Below are 20,771 nucleotides of genomic sequence, written 5' to 3'. Positions count from 1 at the left end.
TCATACCTTCTTTCAAGAAAAAAATCTTTATGCTTCTTCAGAGCTTTGTAGGGCAACCTTTTTCATCAGGAGTAGGGAAACTTTTTATTTTCTGCCAAGGGTCATTTGAAAATTTAAAGCATCATTTGCCTGCTATATTTGGTCAAACATTTAATTAAACTGTCCCTTATAGAATTTCAAGACCTGTCTATGGCTGCTAAAGGCAGTGCCAAATCATGGGCCTTATTTGATGAGCTAGTTGGACATTTCCTCCCCTACTCCAGTACTCCAACCTCCCCCCTTCATTTGTAATTCCTTTATATATAATTTCTATTAATCTATATTTATAGAATATTTCCCCTATAGATCTCCTTGAGGGAACTTTCTAGATCATAAGAGTTTCTGGAATATAGTAGGTACCCAATAATTAAAGAAACAAATAGATGACTGGATGATGGGAAGGATTCTTGTGTCTGCCATGGACATGGAAATTAGGATGAAGGCTGATCTGGGACTGGAATATATAAGTTCCATTTTGAATGTTGTTAGAGAAAGCTATAGGGCTTCTAGGTATTGATTACTAAGCAGTTAGTCTTGGAGACAACTGCTTTCCTTTTTCCAATTGATAAAGATCACACATAGTTTAAAAGCTTTACATCTCGGTTGCAAGGAAAAGAGAATCTGGATAAGGGCCAGTCAGAATGATGTTTGTTGAATTAGATTGAATTTTAATGTGCTATAGTTACATAACCTCTTCAATGTAAATGACTTCCTTTATGTGTTCTCCCTGGCCACAATTTCTTAGGCTCAGATAATCCAGGGACTGTGGGATTCTTTATTCTTGATGACTTTTCCAAAATGACTGTGAATGTTTCTCCTGATATGATTCTTTCTCAGCTTTAGGAGGTAGAAATAACTTTATATCTACCTATGAGGCCAGAGAAAGGTCTCTAGGACTCTTCTCATTCAGGCTCATGGCTTCAAAAGAGATGATTCCAGATGCCCAGGATCTACTAACCTGTTCCATTTGTCAGGTCTCTCTACCAGACCTATCAACTAAAGCCTGTGGACACAGTTTTTGTCGGTCCTGTCTTAGTGACATAAATGAAATTTTGATGCCTTTTTGTTGCCGTGAATACATGGAAGTATCTCAGTCACAAACTTTTAAAGGTATTTCAAGGAAAAGCAATCTGGCTCTTATTGTCAAGAAACATCAGTCATATCCCGAGGAACCCCCAAAATGTGAAAGACATCAGGAGGCCCAGAAGCTCTTCTGTATGAATGACCAGATCTCCCTCTGCACGTCCTGTTCAAAATCCCAGGAGCATGAAGCTCATGAGGTCTGTCCTCTAGAAAAGGCTGCTGAAGACTACAGGGTAAGTAGCAATTCTCCGGAGGTCTTCATGTCTTGTTATCTTTCTCACATGTCTCTATCCCAGCTGAGAATTGCAAGCCTCTCTACATTCAAATTGGAAGTCACTTCCAAGGCCTCCTCAATAGATATCCTAGTTCCTGCCCTTGGTTGGGGCTCTGAACCTTCCTAATAAAGCAATTTTTTTTGCAAGGCAGTGGGGTTAAGTGACTTGCCCAGGATTACACAGGTAGGTGATTATTAAGTATATGAGGCTGGATTTGAACTCAGGTACTCCTGACTCTAGGGCCTGTGCTCTATCCACTGTGCCACCTAGCAGCCCCTAATAAATAATAAAGCAATTGTCCTCATGTTTCTCTTACAGAAGAGACTGCAAGAAAACCTAACACTTTTAAGTGAAAATTTAAAAGCTGTCAACAAACTAATACTCGAGGAGAAAGAGTTCCCTCGTACCTGGGCCGTAGTATGGACAGTAAGTGTATCTGACTATTTTCTCCAGTAAGTTTGTTTCACAACACTATCAGATAAGTGAGGAAACTGAGGCACAAAAGGACCAAATTATTTCTCCATGTTATTCTAGGTAGTGATTGTAGAAAACTGGATTTGAGCCAGTCTTGAGTGACTCAATCCTGTGTTGTATATTTAGCTATCTGTCATAACAAAGCCAGTCATTATGTGTGCATTGCCCTTCCAAGCCACTAAGCTGAACTTTTTTTTTTTTCCTCAGACTAGTCTATTTTTGAAAACATAGTAAGATGGTAGTGAAACTGAAACAGGGTACTAAAGTCAAAATTCCAGAGTTTGAGAGTGTCAAGGGGCTTCAGGATTCATCTTGTCCAATCTATAACTGAACGAAATTCCAGCTATAGCATATATTGACAAGGGGTCATCTAGTCTCTTCCTGATAATCTCTAGGAAGGGGAAACCCTCTACTTTTCAAGGGAAATAATTATCTTGTGAATTGTCATCTTTGCAACTTCTGCCCCCTTGCTCAAAATTCTCCTCACGAGGTCAGACAAAACAGTTCTAACCCTCACTCTTCTATTCTCCTGGTTAATCATCCACTGTTCCTTCAGCCAACACTTGTGAGTTGGACTGAAGGATGTACAGCATCCTGAATACCTTCCTCTAGAGGCCCTCCAGCTTAACCATGACAATTAGAACTAAACAAAATACTCTAGAATTCAGCTAAACAAAATACTCTAGAATTCAGCTGAGGATCACAGATCATAATATTCATATTCCTAGAAGCTCTATCTTTTTTATTATTTTATTTTGCTCTGCCTTTTTTCTCTTGACTCAAATTTCGCCAACTAAAACTCCCAGATATAACCCTGCCTAATCATCTCTCCCTGGGTGCTAACTTAGTTAACTAATTCTTTTGTACCCATAAAAAGGTACAATAGGGTTCCCATAGGTCTTCAGATAAATTCTATTTTATCAGATATAGGCTACAACACCTTTGTGACTCTTGACTTTTCATCTATTGTATTACCTTTCCCTAGAGCTCTTCATCTGCAAACTGAGAAGCCTATAGCACGTGTACCTTCATCTAAGACATTGATAAAGATGGCAACTAACCCTGGCCCAACCATAGACAGATTTCTTGATGCTCTGTCAGGGGCCTTCAGTCTAGTAAAATATCAAAAATGACTCTTAGAATCCTGATAATGGACTACTTCTGTTCACATCTAACTCTAACTTCATTTAGCTCATATTTCCATCTTTTCTCCTAGAAAGATAGGCAATATTTGATCAAATGCTCTGCTAAAATCTAGGTACTTTTTTCCCCCCTACTTTATCCTTCTATATCAGCTTTGGAAAATGTCAAATAGGACATTAGAGTAGTTTGCCATGATTAGTTTGTTTTTTTTTCTTAATCAAGGATATATTCAGCTTTTTCTGTGTGCTAAGAACTGGGTTTACAAAAAGAACAAAAGATGAGTTTTGTCTTGAAGAGTTCATAATCAATTATTATTGGTTTGTTTGCTTTTTGAAAGTTTTATTTTTCCAATTACGCCTTGTAGTTTTCCACATTCATCCATGTGCAAATTTATAAATAACACATTGTTCCACCACTCTCCCTTCCCTCCCCCTTCCCTTGGTGGTAAGCAGTCAAGTAAAAATTGTATATGTATTGCTGTTAAATACATTCCATTAGTCCTAATTCCTCTTATACAAAATAAACATCTTAAACAGAAGACAACAAATTAAAGTACATGCAAACAACTTTTATACGGTTAAAAAATGGGAAATAATAAATAGAAGGCACTACACTTAAAAAAAAAAAGAAATGGGAAATATAAATTGCCTAACTTTCCTTGAGAATTGAGTTTAGATTAGAAGGAAGCTGGGAAATTCAGGAGGCAGAGATGAAGAATTGGGAGCATTCTAGGCATAGGGAACAACCAAAGAAAATGCCTGTAGTAGAAGGATGGAGTGTCTCTTGTGAACACAAAGGTGGCCCGTGTGACTGAATCAAAGTGAATAGAGCAGATATTATGATGTAAGATCTGAATGGTATGTTTGGGGGTTTTTTGAATGCTAATTTGCTTTTTCAGTTACATTCAAAGTTTTCAACAATCATGTTTTGATAAGTTTTTTTTTTTTTGTTAACACTTTTTACCTCCTTCTCTTTTCTCCTTCTTCCCCATGACAACAAGTAATCTGATGGGCTATATGTGTATAATCAAGCTTTAATATAATTTTCATATTAGTTGTTTGTGAAATAAGAATTAGAACTAAAGGGAAAATAGTATGCTTTGTTGTGCATTCAGACTGCATAGTTTTTTTTTTCTCTAGATGGTATTTTCCATCACAATTCTTATAGAATAATCCTTGGTCATTGAACTGCTGAGAAGAGCTGTGTCCTCATATTTGGTCATAATATGTACAATGTTCTCCAGGTTATGTTCACTTCATTTAGCATTGGTCCATGAAATCCTTTCCAGGATTTTCTAAAGTTGGGGCTCTCATGATGTCTTAGAGAACAATTGTACTCCATGACAATCAATGGTATATCCGAATGACAAAGAATTTTGTATTTGAACCAGACTGCTTGTTAGTAATGGGGAGCCAGTGGAATTTGGGTAAAGGTGTGATAAGGTCATACCTTTTGATTTAGGAAAAGCATTTTGCAGGTAAGTGAAGGATGGAACTAAGGCAGGCAGCCCTACCAATAGACTAATGAAAGCATAATCCAACCTGGCACTAAGGTGGTGACAATATCAGAGAAAAAAGGCATCCAAAAGATGTTGCAAAGTTACAATCACCAATTTCCTTTCTTGATCTTTATCTACCGTCTTTATTTCTAACTTAAAAAAATAGAATACACTTTTTTTTTTTTGGCAAAGTTAATAGGCAAGGTTAAAGTGACTGCTCAAAGTCACACAGCTAGGTGTCTGAAGCTGAATTTGAACTCTGTTCCTCCTGACTCCAGGGTCAGTGCTCTCTCTCCACTGTTCCATTTAACCTGCCCCAAAATAAACATTTTTAAACATTTGCTAATGCACTGCATTGTGCAAAAGTACTAGGAATACAAATCCAAAAAAGTTCCTTCCTCCTAGGGGTTTATAGCATAATGGTGGAAAACAGTAAAGGACACTGAAAAGAAGGATGGAAGTTGAATTGAGCATGGCTAATTTCTTAGGGAGAGGTGACTGGGGCAAGGCAGGAGAGATATTGCCAGTAAAAGGTGCCCTCCCTCTTTTTCCCCCCCCTCCCCCCCACAAGGACCCTAAAGAAAAAGCTACAACAAAATATTCCTTTCAAGCATGACTAGTCAACCCAAACAAGTTCCAATATTAGCCTTGTTCAAAAAGTGACTCTTTTTTTTTTTTTTATATTTAGTCAGGAGGTAGATAGTATTCTTTTATCATTAATCTTCTGAACTCATGATTGATTATTGTGTTGACCAGATTAAGTTTTTTTCTAAGATGTTTATACTCTTGTGCTATAGATTGTCCTGCTTATTTTACCTGCATCTGTTCATAGTCTTCTAAGGTTTCTTTAAAATCATTGCTTCAAGATAACACACATAGAGCAGCTATATATATTTGATCAGTCATTTTCTGATTAACCTCACTCCTTTTTAGTTTCCAATTCTTTTTTTTTCCTACAAAAAACTGAGAAATATTTTGGACATAGCAGATAACTTCATTCTTTGATCTCTTTTGGGTATAGGCTGAATTGTTACATTGCTGGGTCATTGCTGGTATATGAACAGTTTATCACTCTTTTCAGTGTCACAATTCTAAAGTATTTTGCAGAATAGCTGAAACTATTTAAAATTTTTACCAGCAGTACATTAAGGTGCCTGTTTTCTCAAAGTCTCTTCAATATTTGTTGGGGGGGAGGTTGAAGTATGGTCTCAGAATTCCCTTAACTTTCATCTCTTTAATTATAAGCAATTTAGAACTTATTTTAATCTCCTTTTTAATTTAATTTTATGTACTTTACCTGTTTTATCTTCTGTGATCATTTATTTACCTTCCTTGGTCATGACTTTTACTTTTCTTCCTACTATTAATCTGATAGGTAACTTCTTTCTATTCTCCTTATTTATGATTTTTTAAATTTCTGTCATCTAGTGCAGGGCTGTCTTCAAAAGGAAAAAAAAATGTCCAGAACAGGGTGGCACACAAAATGATTATATGTGGCCCTTGTGGGTTTACTAAATGCTTTAGTAAATGAAGCCAAGCTGCACAGAGCTCTCCCTAAAATGGCAAATCAAAATATATTATCTCCTGTTTCAATAAACTTTTAAATGTAAGGTTGGTTGGACAGCTCTGATCTAGTGCGTATTCATGAAGAATGTAGGGTATCTGGTTTCTACATGGAGGAGGCTAAGATATACATGACAAAGACTGGGGTCTGCCTGTGATTGTTGTGCCTACATACAGGTATGCGAGAGACAAGAGAGATTAGATCAGTTCTGCTCCGTCTGGTCCTAAGTTGACCTAAGATCCCTTAGCTCTGCAGTGCAAGTGTGCTTGCTTAATGAAGCCCATACACATTACTATAGACTCCCCTGTGCTCATTGGCATAAAGCCCAGGGCAGAGAAAACCCATTACTTGAGTGTGGTATGGGGTGGACATAGTGATTATATTGTAAGACAAATTCAGGAAATGGCTGATTCAGAGGGGAGGAGAAAGCCTCTCAAAACTGCATATGAGAAAAGACATTGCAATTCGATTCAATTTCTACTAGGGGAAATGGTACTTTTCTGCAGAAAATTTAGTAAGAAGATATTTTAGTCACTCCAAGTTTTTAGAATTATGAACCATGTAAGACAATCTGGGGGCTTGTGCAGGATAATAATGCAAAATCCCTTGATTTTTCTAGAACACAAGAAAAGGCAGCTCAGACTTGCTTGAATTCAAGCAAATTCTTGATTTTCTTCAGAGAAATATCTCGAGCCTGGCTGAAATAAGTGATTAAATACTTAAGAGTAAAAACTGTGGCAAGGCATGTAGATTCATTAAGGTTGTAAAGTGATGGCTTAGACTACTTTATGGTTGGCTTATGTGACATTATGCTAGGCAGGGCCCCAACAAGGGAACTAAGGAAGAAAACCTGATTTTTATGCCTCTAATTGATTAGCTGTAAAGGGGGAAAGTAAGACACAAATCTTTAGATCATATGGCTGTGAGGTATTTGAGTGGGGGCGGGATAAGTTAAAATTACTAATAAAAAAAATAGATTCTCAAAACTAAATATTTGGGGATTTAAAATTGTGGTGCTGATCATAAAACAACTGGCCCTAGAGGATGAGCCTTTAAGTTTCACAGTTCAGCCTTAATTTGCTTGAATTCAAAGGAATTTAAAATAGTCTAATTTCTTAAAGGTGGTCAGACTCACTTGTGCATTTCTATAGCAACATAGACTACCGCATGCATCTTGGAGGCTCCTTAGTGAAAATGGTGGGGGGGGCTGGGAGACTTGAAGTCTTGAAAAGAAAATCCCTCTGGGTTTAAAAAGAAAGATGCTAATTTGAAACAGGTTCATTTTGGTCACTTCATATGTGGGTATGTTTGTATTTTAGAGAGTAATATACATTATATTCATATACTATAATTGGTCAGTCATTTTCTGATTAACCTCATTCCTTTTCAGTTTCTAATTCTTTGTTGCTACAAAAAAACTGAGAAATACTTTGGACATAGAGGATAAACTTTATTCTTTGAGCAGTGCTCAGGAAATGGCTGGCTCAGAGGGGAGGAGAGAGCCTCTCAAACTGCATATGATAAAATACATTTTAGAAGTATGTATGCACATCAGTCATAGGCAGACCCTAGACCCTGAATACTGATACTAATATCAGTAGAAGAATAAGTTCTTGAGAGAAGTTTGAGTTAAATTGATTCCTCTGCTCTGACCACATGGCTTAAAGCATCATATGCTCCTACTCCCATTCCATTTTTTAAACTAGATTTTTGGGGATGTAAGTCAAATGGAAATGAGGGTTTACTTCTAGTGCTATAGGAAAAACTGTATTAGAGTAGATATTAAGGCTTTGAACTTATTGAAACACTGAAGTTCAAGTAAGGTAGTATTTGGAAGTGATGTGGTAATTAGGATTTATTGCATGTGAAACAGACTTAGGGATCTATGTAAACTACTTTAAAAAGACATATTTTTTTTTATTTCAAGGCCAAATAACTAAGAGGTCTGTTACAGGTGTCCAATTAATATAATGTTTAAAATTTTATAATTGTCCTTTTAATAGCAGGAATTTTTACATAGAAACTCTTTCAGGAGAGGGTTTTGTAAAAGGCATTTATTTACATTTTGGACCTATTAAATTCTCAAATCTGTAAGCTAATTTGTTGCAATGCTAAACCTAATATTGATTATATGTAAGAATATTTCATTTTCTCTTTGAGAAATAGTGTATTTGAATAAGAGGTAAACAAGAATGTGAAACAAATGTTAAAAAAATTAAGATATTAAGTTATAAGGTTAACCTTAATTAAGAACCTTTTTATTGTTTTGTTATAAGGAAATGAGATGTCAACATAGAAACATTAAGTTTAATATAAACTAATAATTATATGTTCAATTTTAAAGAAGTCAAGACTATAGATTTCCCTCATTAATTGCAAACTCAGAGGGATAGTGGACAGCAAACTGGAAAGATGCTTTTCACTAGTATAGGATAAGTGTGAGGGGTTCTGATGAATGGTTGGGCAATTAAAAATTGTGTAGCTTCCAGTAAGGTAACTTATTGATGAGTAAGATGAAGTCTTTCAGTTATGTGATCTACTTTTGTAACTGCAGAGAGGTATTTTGTACCTATAATTATTCACTTATCTATTGTGAAAATATAAGTCATTTGGAGCAATAGTGTTGAAGCCTGGAATTAATTGATTCTTTTGTAGGAATAATGGGGGGAAATATCAAAAATCACAACCCCCTCTGGGATCCCTGAAATTTTTAGACAATTTGTTGGTATGGTTGGTTTTTGTATTTCATAATCTAAGAAGACCAAAATGACATCACTATGTTTGAGACAAATTAGAGTGTCTGACTAGCTGATCAGACCAATACGAGCTCAGAATGCTTTATCACAGCTAGGGCACAAATAGTCCATGTGAACACCTGGGCTGGGTACTTTAAACTTATGTATGTCATTTCCTTTGAGCTGCCTCAATTCTGATGTTCTCATAGAATGTAGCACACTTACTTATGATGGCACACCGTGCCGGGTGATCCTGTGCCAATGTCTCCCAAGTTCTAAAGTTTGTCAACAAGACCAACCAACTATTACTATTGTCTTGTTACATTTGGAATTAATAATACATGGTGAAAATCTAAAGTCATTTAAAATATTCCAATGATTTGAAAGAATTCTGAAAGCAATGATCTGTATTTTAAGCATGGCTAATAGGTAAGCAGATCTAATGTAAGTTTTCTTTATAGAAATTTTCCAGTTACATATATAAATTGGGATTGTTGTGGTTATTTATCACAAAACTACAGTTTTTTTGCTTTGAAGTAAACCTGAATAACATTAAAAAAAGATGATAATTTAAGACTTTTCTGTGATAATCTCTAGCTAATTGGGATATGAGAATGATGGGGAAGAAAACTGATATAGAAGGCCAGAAAATGAATCCAGGAGATGATGGGCAATCTCCTAGTCAAAGGAGGCATTTATTTGCTGTATAATATAGCACGTTGCGGGGGGGGGCACCTCTCAAACCAGGAGACACATTTGACATGCCATCTTTGCAAAGGGAGAGAGGAGGAAGGGTCAGACCTTTTAGTTGAGTTATGGCACAGGCCTATGAAAGGGGTTTTTGCATGTTAAAGCTCCACATGCTGGAAGAGCTTGACTGATCTTTTGAGCAGTCATGAACGTGAGATTGGAATGGGTCTTATTTAGTGTGTTCTGATGGCAGGGACACAGGGGATATAGGACCAGTCATGGTTGGAGTTCCTAGTTTTGGTAGGAATCTAGGAGCGACACTCAGGCCAGATCTGGGTGATGGGGAAGGGGATCATTAATCGGAACCTCATCAAGATTATAATTTGTATTTAATCCCTGTAAACTGGATTCACTTGAAGTTCTCATTAGGTGGTTACTATTTAGATTATGGGACTCTAAATTGGCTTTCTGTTCTATTCTGTGTCTGATACCACTATGGTCAGCAAAGGAAGTTGTATTGAGTCAATGTTCTTTTGGAACCAAAAAGCCTAATGGGGGCCCTGTAAAATACAGGTGACAGGGGTATTGGAATGCAAAGTTGATGTAATGGCTTTCCAGTGATGTCTGTCTGAGGTTGGACACTTTTAGACTTTATCCAAATATCACATTTGAGAAATAATGTCTCACTTGGTAGACTTAAAATCTTACTTAAGACATTTGATTATCCTCATGACCTCTGCCTGGAAACTGACTTTCAAAATTATATCTACAAAGGAATTTTTCTTTGTCCTCTATCTTTAAAGTAAACTGTTATAAGCATATTGGATATAGAAATTTGAGGTCATTTGGATTTTAAGCCAAATAGGTGAAGTGTTATGGGTTTTGTCACTTGCTGTCAGCTATAGTCTGACAAAACTGAAGATCCTTTAATTTTTATATTAAGAGGATATTTAAGTAAGAAGGATAAGAAGTTTTTGCAGTCTCACTATGATTCTGTACAATAGCAGTCTAAAGTTCTAATTTAAGGAAAAGAATGTGAATCACTGGAGTACATCAGTAGAAGAATAATAGTGTACCTAGAAATATTTGAGAGAAATTCATTTTAGTTAAGAATGTTTGAATCATTATAATAAGAGCAAAAATTAATATCGTAAGTCACTTGCTGAATACTCTTGGTAGCAAGAAGATTGTCAAATATATATATATATATATATATATTGTAAACTCAAGTTAGCTTCACAATTTCAATGAATTAACTCATAGTAAAACAACTATGGAAGGTTATTTTGGTAGAATGAAGTATGTATAGCAACATAATAATGAATAAGGCAAAATGTAAATTATAATAAGTGCCAGAATCTTATTGCTAGAGATGAAAATAATAGTTTTGGTCTGAATAAAGTATATTAAGAAGTTCCTAGGTAATAAGTATCTGAGGTCAGATTTGAACTCTGGTTCCCATGACTCCAGGGCCAGTGCTCTATTCACTGTGCCACCTAGCTGTCCTGAGAATAGTGATTTAAGGAAGAAATCACTAATAAGGTATGGATACCAAATTCTAATTCAAAAAAATTGGGGATTGTAAGAAATGTAGGATATTTTGGTTTACACGTGGAGACTGTCTAAGGTATACATGATAAAGACTAGGGTCTACCTATGGCTGTTGTGCTTTCATGTAGGTATATGAGTACAAGATAAAAGGGGAGATAAAAGAATTGACCCTCAATTGCTCCATCTTGTCCTGAGTTGACTTGGGGTCCTTGACCTTTGCAAGTGTGCTTGCTTAATGACGTCCACACATTACTATATGTTCCCTTGTACTTATTGGTATAATGACCAGGGCAGGGAATACATTACTGGAGAGTGGTATGGGGTAGGCATATTGATTGTAACCCTGGCAGTTCAGACCAAAGGCTGGCTCAGAGGGAAGAAGAAAGCCTTTAAATTTTTTTTTTTTCAGTTTTTTTTGCAAGGCAAATGGGGTTAAGTGGCTTTTCCAAAGTGTCTAAGGTCAGATTTGAACTCTGGTACTCCTGACTCCAGGGCCAGAGCTCTATCCACTGTGCCACCTAGCTGCCCCTCTTTTTTTTTTTTTTTTTAATAAAGATACTTTAATCACTCTAAGTTCTTATAATTATGTGTTGTTTATAACAAGCTAGGTGAATATGGTCTAAATCCAATGTTTATTTCACACTATTTATTCCAGATTATTTTTTATATCAGGTTTCTTTTAAAGGATCCTTTCTAGAATTTTCTTGAGAATCAGTCACCACTTTAGTATCCTATAACTTTGTATTCTTCAACTATCTCCTTATTCATCTTGAGTATTAGCCAACCTATCAGCCATATTTATTCTATCATTTCTAGGGTAAGGATAATTTTCTTTGATAGAGAAAATAGAAACAAAATAAGAAATAATAAGCTATACTTTCAGTTGTTATTACTTATCATCTTATCCACCCCAAGCAAAAGCTCTCTCAGATGGTTTTGCATTTTATCTTCTATACCATTCCCCTCACCTTAAAAATCTGAACTGAACAGTGAAATTTTAGAGCAGTTATGTTCTGTATCCTAGATAAATTTTCCCTTTTTTTCCTCACTGGAATTATTTTCTCTCCCTCCAGAATTCCATTCTTGAGCATAGATCTTTGTAGCATTTTATTTTTATTTTTATTTTAATTTTTTTAAGGACTTTTTTTTTTGCAAGGCAATGGGGTTAAGTGGCTTGCCCAAGGCCACACAGCTAGGTAATTATCAAATGTCTGAGGCTGGATTTGAACCCAGGTACTGCTGACTCCAGGGCCGATGTTCTATCCACTGTGCCACCTAGCTGCCCCTTTGTAGCATTTTAATGATGAAACTCTAAGGCAGGAAGGTTTATGAATATCCTCAAGTTTACTAGTTAGATGGTGAAAGAATAGGGACTCAAATCCATGCTTTCTGAATCTTCTTGGAATGGTGTTAATTCCAGTAAATGTCACACAAACTAGACAATCAAGGTGAGATTTAATCAAAGTCACTTGTTACTCTATACATTACTAACATTTGATGAATGTGTCCCACTGTAGGAACAAGTGGATATGTCAAGAGAAACACTTGAGGAAAAATTTCAGGAAATAAGTGAATTTCTGAGTGATGAAGAAGAGGATGTACACAGTCTTGTGGAGCTGGATGAGGAGGAAAATGAGATGTTCCAGAATCTGAAGGATCATGAGGCCCAGGAAGAAATAAAAAACTTCCAGAAAAGGAACAGGAGCAGACGACAATTGTTTCACCATAGCAAAAAACTAAAGGACATGACAAAAATATTGGAAGAAAAATCTCAAATGTCAGATGGGGACCTGCTGCAGGTAAGAAAATCTACTCTTGTGGGGCAGTTATATTGGGATCTATACAAAGTATCAATAACCCTAACCCTGATTGACAAATATATAACAAGAGATTTTATTTTCCACTCAATTTATCTGTTTCTTGTCTTTTTAGTCACCCTAGGCTCTAACTTCAGTTGTCATTGACTCTCCTTCATCAACCTCCATTTACATAGTGACCAAGTTTTTTTTTTTTTTTTTTTTTTTTTTTTTAAACCAATTCATGTAATCTACCAACCTATATTCTTTTCTTTTCTCTCCTAGGACATAGGAGACACTTTGAGCAGGTATGTTCACATTTTAAGGAAAGATATAATGTGAGAACTTTGGGAGGGCTTTCATAGGAAAGCAAAATATTGACTGTTTAGTACAGTCCAAGGAAACTCTTGGCAATAAAGAAGAAATAAAAGTTGATGAACAGGAATAGTAACTGAGTCTTCTTTATAGGAGTGAGTCACTGCTACTACAAAGGCCAGAACCTTTCACCCCACAACTGAGTGATTCTTATTGCTTGGATTTAAGCAAATTTCTCAGGAAATTTCAAGGTAAGTTTCAGCTTTTTGGCTATGAATTTAAGTTTGGGCTTCCTTCGGAAGGGTGAGTAATATATTTTTTGGCTCTCTTGATTGATAGAAATATATTGCTTATATGTACCAGGATAAAAGCTGTAGAATTGTCACCAATCTTCATGCCTTTGCCAGAAGGCATGACCTACTCTGTGAAACCACAGGTCTGGTTCAAAATGATAATGAAAAATAATCACATTAATGATGCCATTTGGAATGGGTTAGCTAAAAAGAACTTGTCATGGCTCAGATGAACAATGCTCACAAATTTCTTCTCCATAGATCTGACATATTTCTTGTACATTTTATTGGTCTATGGAATCACCCTTTATGTGTAAATCCTTATTTTCATCTACTTCTCTATTTCTTAGTGCCAGTTTTTGATGAATGTTGATTTTATAATGTGGTTTTAGATCTGGTATAGCTAGACCACCTTCTTTTGTATTTTTTTTATTATTTCCCTCGATATTGAACTTCTGTTTTTCCAGATGAATTTTGCTGTTATTAGCTCTATAAAAATGAGATTTTGGGAGTTTGATTTGTATGGTACTATGTTAGAAATTATTTAATTTGGGTACAATTGTCATTTTAATTATATTAGCTCAGTCTAACTGTGAAAGATTCTTGTTTTTCCAGTTTTAGGTCTGTGTGAAAAGTATTTTGTAATTGTGTTCATGTAGATTCTGGATTTGTCTTTGGAGGTAAAGGTACAAATATTTTATGTTGCTTATAGCTACTTTAAATGAAATCTCTCTTATCTCTTTGCTCCTGGGCTTTATTAGCAATGCTGATGATTTAGGTGGTTTTATTTTTTTTATATCCTGCAACTTTGCTCAAATTGTTCATTGTTTCAAGTAGTTTTTAAGTTGATTAAGGTGATTTTTCTAGGGTTCTGTAAGTATATAATCATATCATCTGTAAAGAGTGAAGTTTTGTTTCTTCATTGCCCATTCTAATTCCTTCAAGTTCTTCTCTTACTGCTAATGCTAACAATAATAATACAAATATTGTATAGTAGTGGTGATAATGGGGCATTTTTGTTTCACCCCAATCTTATTGGAAGTGTTATGAGTTTATTTCCTTTACGTATGGTGTTTGCTGATGGTGTTGGATAGATACTGCTTATTTTAAGGAAAACTATTTTTATGCTTTCTAGTGTCTTCAGTAGGAAGGGTGCTATTTTTTGTCAAGGACCTTTTCAGCCTCTATTGTTCATGATTTCTCTTAATTTTGTCATTGTTGTGGTTAAAATACCGATTGTTTTCCTAATATTAAACCATTTCTGTATATCTGGTATAAATTTTTACTTGACTATAGTATATTATCCTAGTGATAACTTGTTGTAATCTGCTAAAATCTTAAATTTTTTGCATCAATTTTCATTAGGGAGATTGGATTATAGTTTTTGTTACATATGACTCATAATTAAAAAAAAGTGATTAAAATGTATTTATGTAAATTAACTGTTCAATAGAAAAGGACCAGTTCCCTTAGAGGGAAAGACTCCAAATTGTGACAATGTTCAGTCTTATATGCAATTTGAAAGGCTTTTTCTTCTCCTCTGAGCCAGCCTTTGGTCTGAGTCATCAGGGTTACAATATAATCAAAACACTTACCCCAAACCACTTATGTTTTTCCTGTCTTGGTCATTATGCTGATAAGTTCAGGGGGAGTGTACAGTATATATATGTATCTCTCTTTCTCTCTCCATATATATGGAGAGAGAAAGATATACACGCGCACACACACACACACACACACACACACACACACACACATATTTTATTAAGCAAGCATACTCGCCGAGGTCAGAGACCCTAGGTCAACTCAGGGCTAGATTAAGCAGGCCCAGAGTAATCTCAGATCTGTTCTGGTTGGGGAGACTTCTCCTAGTTCTGAGATTGGTTGGGATCAATTCCTTTGGCTTCCCTTTTGATTTATTCTCACATACCTGCATGTAAGTACAACGGCCTCAGACAGACCCCAGTCTTTATCATGTATCTTAGGCTTTTCACTGTGGAAACCAAGCACCTTACTCAGTTTTTGTCTGCTCTTTCTGACTTGAATATCAGCACCATGCTGGGGTCATGAAGGAATCTGGCAGAACTCATTTTTTTTTTTCAAATAGTTTATATAGAATTAGAGTTAATTATTCTATCAAGTTTGATAGAATTTACTTGTAAATTCATCTGGTTCTAGAGAATTTTTAGAGTTTATTGATAAGATGGTATACTCAGAAAAACTAGAAAATCAACTTTACTAAATTTGTTCTTTCAAATGCTTTTTTAAAGTTGCAGGTTTATAAAATAAAACCACAGAAATCATCAGTATTTCTATATATTTCCTACAAATCCAAGCAGCTAGAGATAGAAAAATTCTTTTTAAAATAACTGCATGTAACATAAAATATTTGAAAACTCTAAGAACACAATTACAAAACATTTTTGACAGAATAAAGTCAGACTAAAACAACTGGGAGGAAATGTCAATTGTTCATGGTTAGGCCAAAATATTATAATAAAAATGATAATCTTATTAAATTAAATCACTTATTCAGTGCCATACCAATCAAACTAGGAAAAACCCATTTTACAGAATTAATAGTAATAAAACTCATCTGGAAGAACAAAGATCAAGAAATTCAATGGGGAAAATGACACAAAGGAAGGTGACTTAGCTATACCAGTTCTTCAAACTATATTATAAAGCTGCAGTTATCAAAACTGCCTGATGCTGGCTAAGAAACAGAGGAGTGGATTAGTGGAATAGATTAGGTATAAAAGAAACAAGTCAATGACTATGTTGATTTATTGTTAAAGCTAACTGTTCTAGCTTTGGGATAAGAACTCAATAATGTTGGGGAAACTAGAAACTTATGTGGCAAAAATTAGGTCTAGACTTACATCCTATACCTTAAACCAAAATAAGGTCAAATGAGTACAGGATTTAAAAATAAAAGGATGATACCAGATGTCAAATAGGAGAACAAGAAATAATTTTATCTGTCAGATCTATAGGAAGGGGAGGAGTTCGTGACCAAAGAAGATAGAGAACGTAAATTGAAAAACGAATAAGTTTGCCTACATTAAATTAAAGTTTTTGTACAATTAAAACCAATGCAAGCAAGATTAGAAGGAATGCAAAAAGTTGTGAAACAATTTTCACAGATAGTGTTTCTGATAAAGGTTTTATTTCTGAAATGGATAGAAAATTGAGTCAAACTTATAAGATCATAAATCATTTTCCAATTGATGAATAGTCAAAGGCTATGAAAAGGCAATTTTCAGATGAAGAAATTAGAACTATCATCACATGAGAAAATGTTCTTTATCATTATTGATAAGAGAAATGCAAATTAAAACAATTCTTAGATACTTTTTCACACCTATCAGATTGGCGAAAATAACAAAGGAAAAAGGGCTAAAATAACAAAGAAAAAAGGATCAATTTTGGAAAGGATATGGGGGGAAAAAATGAAAGACTACTGCTCTCTTTCGGTCCAACCATTCTGGAGAGCAATTTGGAGCTATGTCCAAAGGGCAATAAAACTGTGCATACCCTTTGATCTAGCAATACCACTACTCGGTCTATATCCTCAAAAGATCACTTAGAAAAAAAACAGGACAAGTCCCTCATTTTCAAAAACATTTATAGCAGTTCATTTTGTAGTGGCAAAGAATTGAAAATTGAGGAGATTCTCATTAATTGGGGGAATGCCTCAACAGGCTATGGTATATGAATATTATTGAGTATTACTGTTCTTTGAGAAAGCTCAAGTGGCCAGAATTTATAGAAGCATGGAAAGCCTTACATGATCTGATGCTGAGTGAAGTGAACAGAACCAAGAGAACATTATTCACATTAACATTGTGAGATGACCAACTGCAATGGATTCTGAACCTCAGAGCAGTTCAGTGATCAAGGACAATCCTGAGAGCCCTGTTATAGAAAAATATCATCCACATCTAGAGGGGGAAAAACTATGATTCTAAATGCAGACAAAACATATTGTGTTGATTTTTTTTTTAAACTTTAATGCTTTTTCTTTCTTTTTTCCCTCTTTTATAGCATGGTTAAAATGGAAATGTTCAATATGATTGTACACATACAGCTTTTACCAGATCATACACCTCTATAGGAAGGGGGAAAGTAAAGAAGGAGGGGGTAGAGAAATGTAGCATTCATGAACTTGCAAATGGATGAATTTTGAAAACTATCTTTATATAATTGGGGGGAAAAATCTGACTACTCTGCCATTGTTTTGTATAGTAGAATTTTAATTTTAACCCAATATTTGTCAAAATTCCAGAAATACCAGGGGAATACAATTGCTAAAAAGGTAAGGAAAGGACAGTTGACAAAGATGGTATTATCTAGCCTCAACAGATAGTGGATAATGAGAATGAATTAAAGTAAAAAAATTTTAAGGAATTACCTGAAATTCATGATCATCTGACTTTTCTACCTGCAGCATATTCTTTTCTAATTGCTCTTGCTATCTACATACCAATTTTACTCTTTTAGGACAATAGAATCCTAACAATCTCTTATCACTCAAGACACTAGAATACCATCCACAAGGTTGATGTCCATTTTTACCTGAACTCATTTTGGACTTCATTGATCTCTATCATGCCTTCTGGAACCTCATCATTGGGAAATTTCATCTTACAATATCTAATCAGCTTTGATCCTCAAATCACCAGTACCCTGTACCCTTTCTTTTCAAGGGGGTGGGGCAAAGGACATATCTCCTTATTTCCCAAGTGATTACACTTATTTTGGACTTCATTGATTTCTCTGCAATGAACCTTTGAGGGGCACCTCTCTAATCTACCCCCACACTCACTTCAATTTACAGCTTTCAATTTTATGTGTTTCCCCCAAAAAGATTGCCCTCATTGAGGGTAGAAGTTGGTCCCCCCCACCCTGGTAATTGCAACTTCATTGCTTAGCATAATTTCTGACTTAGAAGGTGCTCAATTTTGATGCCTTTCTTCCTTGCAGGATCTCGACTATTAGCATGTCACTATCCGTATGAATTATCTGATGATAGAAAGAGGACTTTCACCTTTGCTGAAATTTCCTCTGGACAGACATATGTTGTTTATACTTCTGGAAGTATCCATTACATGAGTGGAAGACAACTATCTATTATACCGTTGGATATGGATAGCATTTCTGAAGAGGAACAAGCACCACCCATCTTTGCCTGTTACTGTTTACCTATTGAAAGGAATATCTTATCTGTTGACCCCCATGCTGAGTGCCAGTAGAATGGCATCAGGTACAGACACCTAGTATACTGAACTGTTTCAGGATGATTCTGGAACTACATAATCTTACCATATGCATGAGAGAATCCTTCTTGAAGAACATTAAAAACTTTTTTGATTTCTCTCCCTAGGCACATGATATGTTTATTTTGTTTTTGCTATGAAACTATAATTGTAGTGGCATCTCTCACTGTCTGTCCTAGCTTTGTTGGTAATGAAGTGATCTGCTTTGGAAAATTGTCTATGAAGTCTTGTTTGCCTTTCCCTTCCTCCTCTAATCTTTGATATTTCTACCAAGATTACTACCAATGTGAAAAAATTAGATTTGGAATAAGAAAATCTGTTGAAATTCTACCTATCAGATGCCTACCAATTATGTGACCATAAAGCAGAAACACATGTTCTCTCAAGCATGTCTCTGTAAAGCCTATCACATGCTATATATATATATATATATATATATGTTTAATAAATATTTGGTTTGTAGGGCTAGTTCACTGAATTTGACTTTTTTTTTTTTAAGTCTCCATTTCTAAATCTCATCCAGTGCTCCTCAGCTAGGGAAAAATACACGAGAGCAGACTAATCTAATTGTACTTTTTTTTAAATTACAGTTTTTTAGGCCCTGATGCATTTTCACTTTCTTTAAAGCATGTCTGAGTTGGGAAGACCAAAAAATAGTTTGGCAAAGAGTAGGTTTATCCTACATCTCTGAATTGGTTCTATGAAAGTATGATTTAAGCTCCTGTTCAGTTTCTTTAGAAATATTAAGCACAATTTCTCTAGTCTAAAAACTGTCCTTGTTAGTAGGTTTGAAGTATACAAGAAAAAGTATTAAAATTAGAAACCAAAACTCATCTTCGCTAAACTAAATATTCACATTCAACCAAAGCAGCAGCCCCAAGGCAAAATGAATACTAGAAGAATTAATTTTAAGAGATTAGCTTGAGTGGGAAGAGTTTGTTAACTTGGAGGAGAAAACTGAGCCAACACACAGTTGGCAACAGTGGAGCAGAAAAAGATTGGACAACTTCCAGAGATCTGGTGTACAGCTCCATATTTGCTCATCTGTAACAGAACATTGCAAACACCAAGACTGGTTTGATAAAAAGATAATAAAGAAGCTGATAAATGGGGGGGGGGTGTGTAACTCCACAGGGTTTACCAGGATAGTTCATCAATTTCTAACATGGCAGATTATTGGTTTCCTTAAATTCCTTGTCTTTTCTGTTTCTTGAAGCCATTGGGCTAAGGGTCCAACTACATTTAGAAAGGAGTATAGTGGTCTTGCTTTGTAGGACACACTAAGCTGACTGTTTAACAAAATAATTAAGCCTGCAATTGTAGAATGGTTATCAATATCTCTAGAATACCCCTACTTAATATCCTTGTAGGGAGAAGTGAAGGAAGAGTTTGAGAATGGTTCTCCTGGGGAACTAAGAGACTTTCAATCTTTTTGGTTAGATTTTCACATAGATCATGCTGGATAATCTGTAGGTATCTTTCAAAGATACTCTCCTCCTCTGCCTTTATGATATTTCATTAAGTACTTTTTTTTTTTTTTTTGCAAGGCAGTGGGGTTAAGTGACTTGCCCAAGATCACATAGCTTGGCAATTATGAAGTATCTGAGGCCAGATTTGAACTTGGGTCCTCCTGACTCCTGGGTCAGAGCTCTATCCACTGTACCAACTAGCTACCCCTCAATAAGTTCTTTATAAAAATTACTTAGTGGGGTAGCTAGGTACAGTGAATAGAGCACCAGCCCTGGAGTTCAAATTTTACCTCAGATGTATTATTATTATTACCTAGCTGTGTGACCTTGGGCAAGTCACTTAACCCCACTGCCTTGCAAAGACCAAAAAAAAATTACTTAGTCTAGAACTCCCACAGAACAAGTTAATATAGTTCATGAAAACTGATCAAGTATAATCCCTAGATTGCCAACCCTGCCCTCCTTTGCGTGCTTGTATGATTTTATTCTTCTAATTGACAATTGGTGGTCACAGGTTAATCGATGAATAAACTAGTTTTCTAACCTATTTAACTATCCAGATAATCT

General features: G+C 35.4%; 1 protein-coding gene across 1 annotated transcript; it reads left to right on the top strand.

The window, feature by feature from the left end:
• The first annotated feature begins 953 nt into the window (after positions 1-953).
• On the top strand, positions 954-19,080 carry LOC141488823 (tripartite motif-containing protein 43-like). The gene is made up of 6 exons (XM_074189206.1): positions 954-1,355; positions 1,716-1,823; positions 12,570-12,851; positions 13,134-13,156; positions 13,317-13,414; positions 18,443-19,080. The coding sequence occupies exons 1-6, from the start codon at positions 954-956 to the stop codon at positions 18,709-18,711; spliced, it is 1,182 nt and encodes a 393-aa protein (XP_074045307.1). The 3' UTR covers positions 18,712-19,080.
• The last annotated feature ends 1,691 nt before the right edge of the window (positions 19,081-20,771 follow it).

This window comes from Macrotis lagotis, chromosome 1, assembly GCF_037893015.1.
Source record: "Macrotis lagotis isolate mMagLag1 chromosome 1, bilby.v1.9.chrom.fasta, whole genome shotgun sequence".
Taxonomy (NCBI): Eukaryota; Metazoa; Chordata; class Mammalia; order Peramelemorphia; family Peramelidae; genus Macrotis; species Macrotis lagotis.
This window is presented reverse-complemented; position numbering and strand designations above follow the sequence as displayed.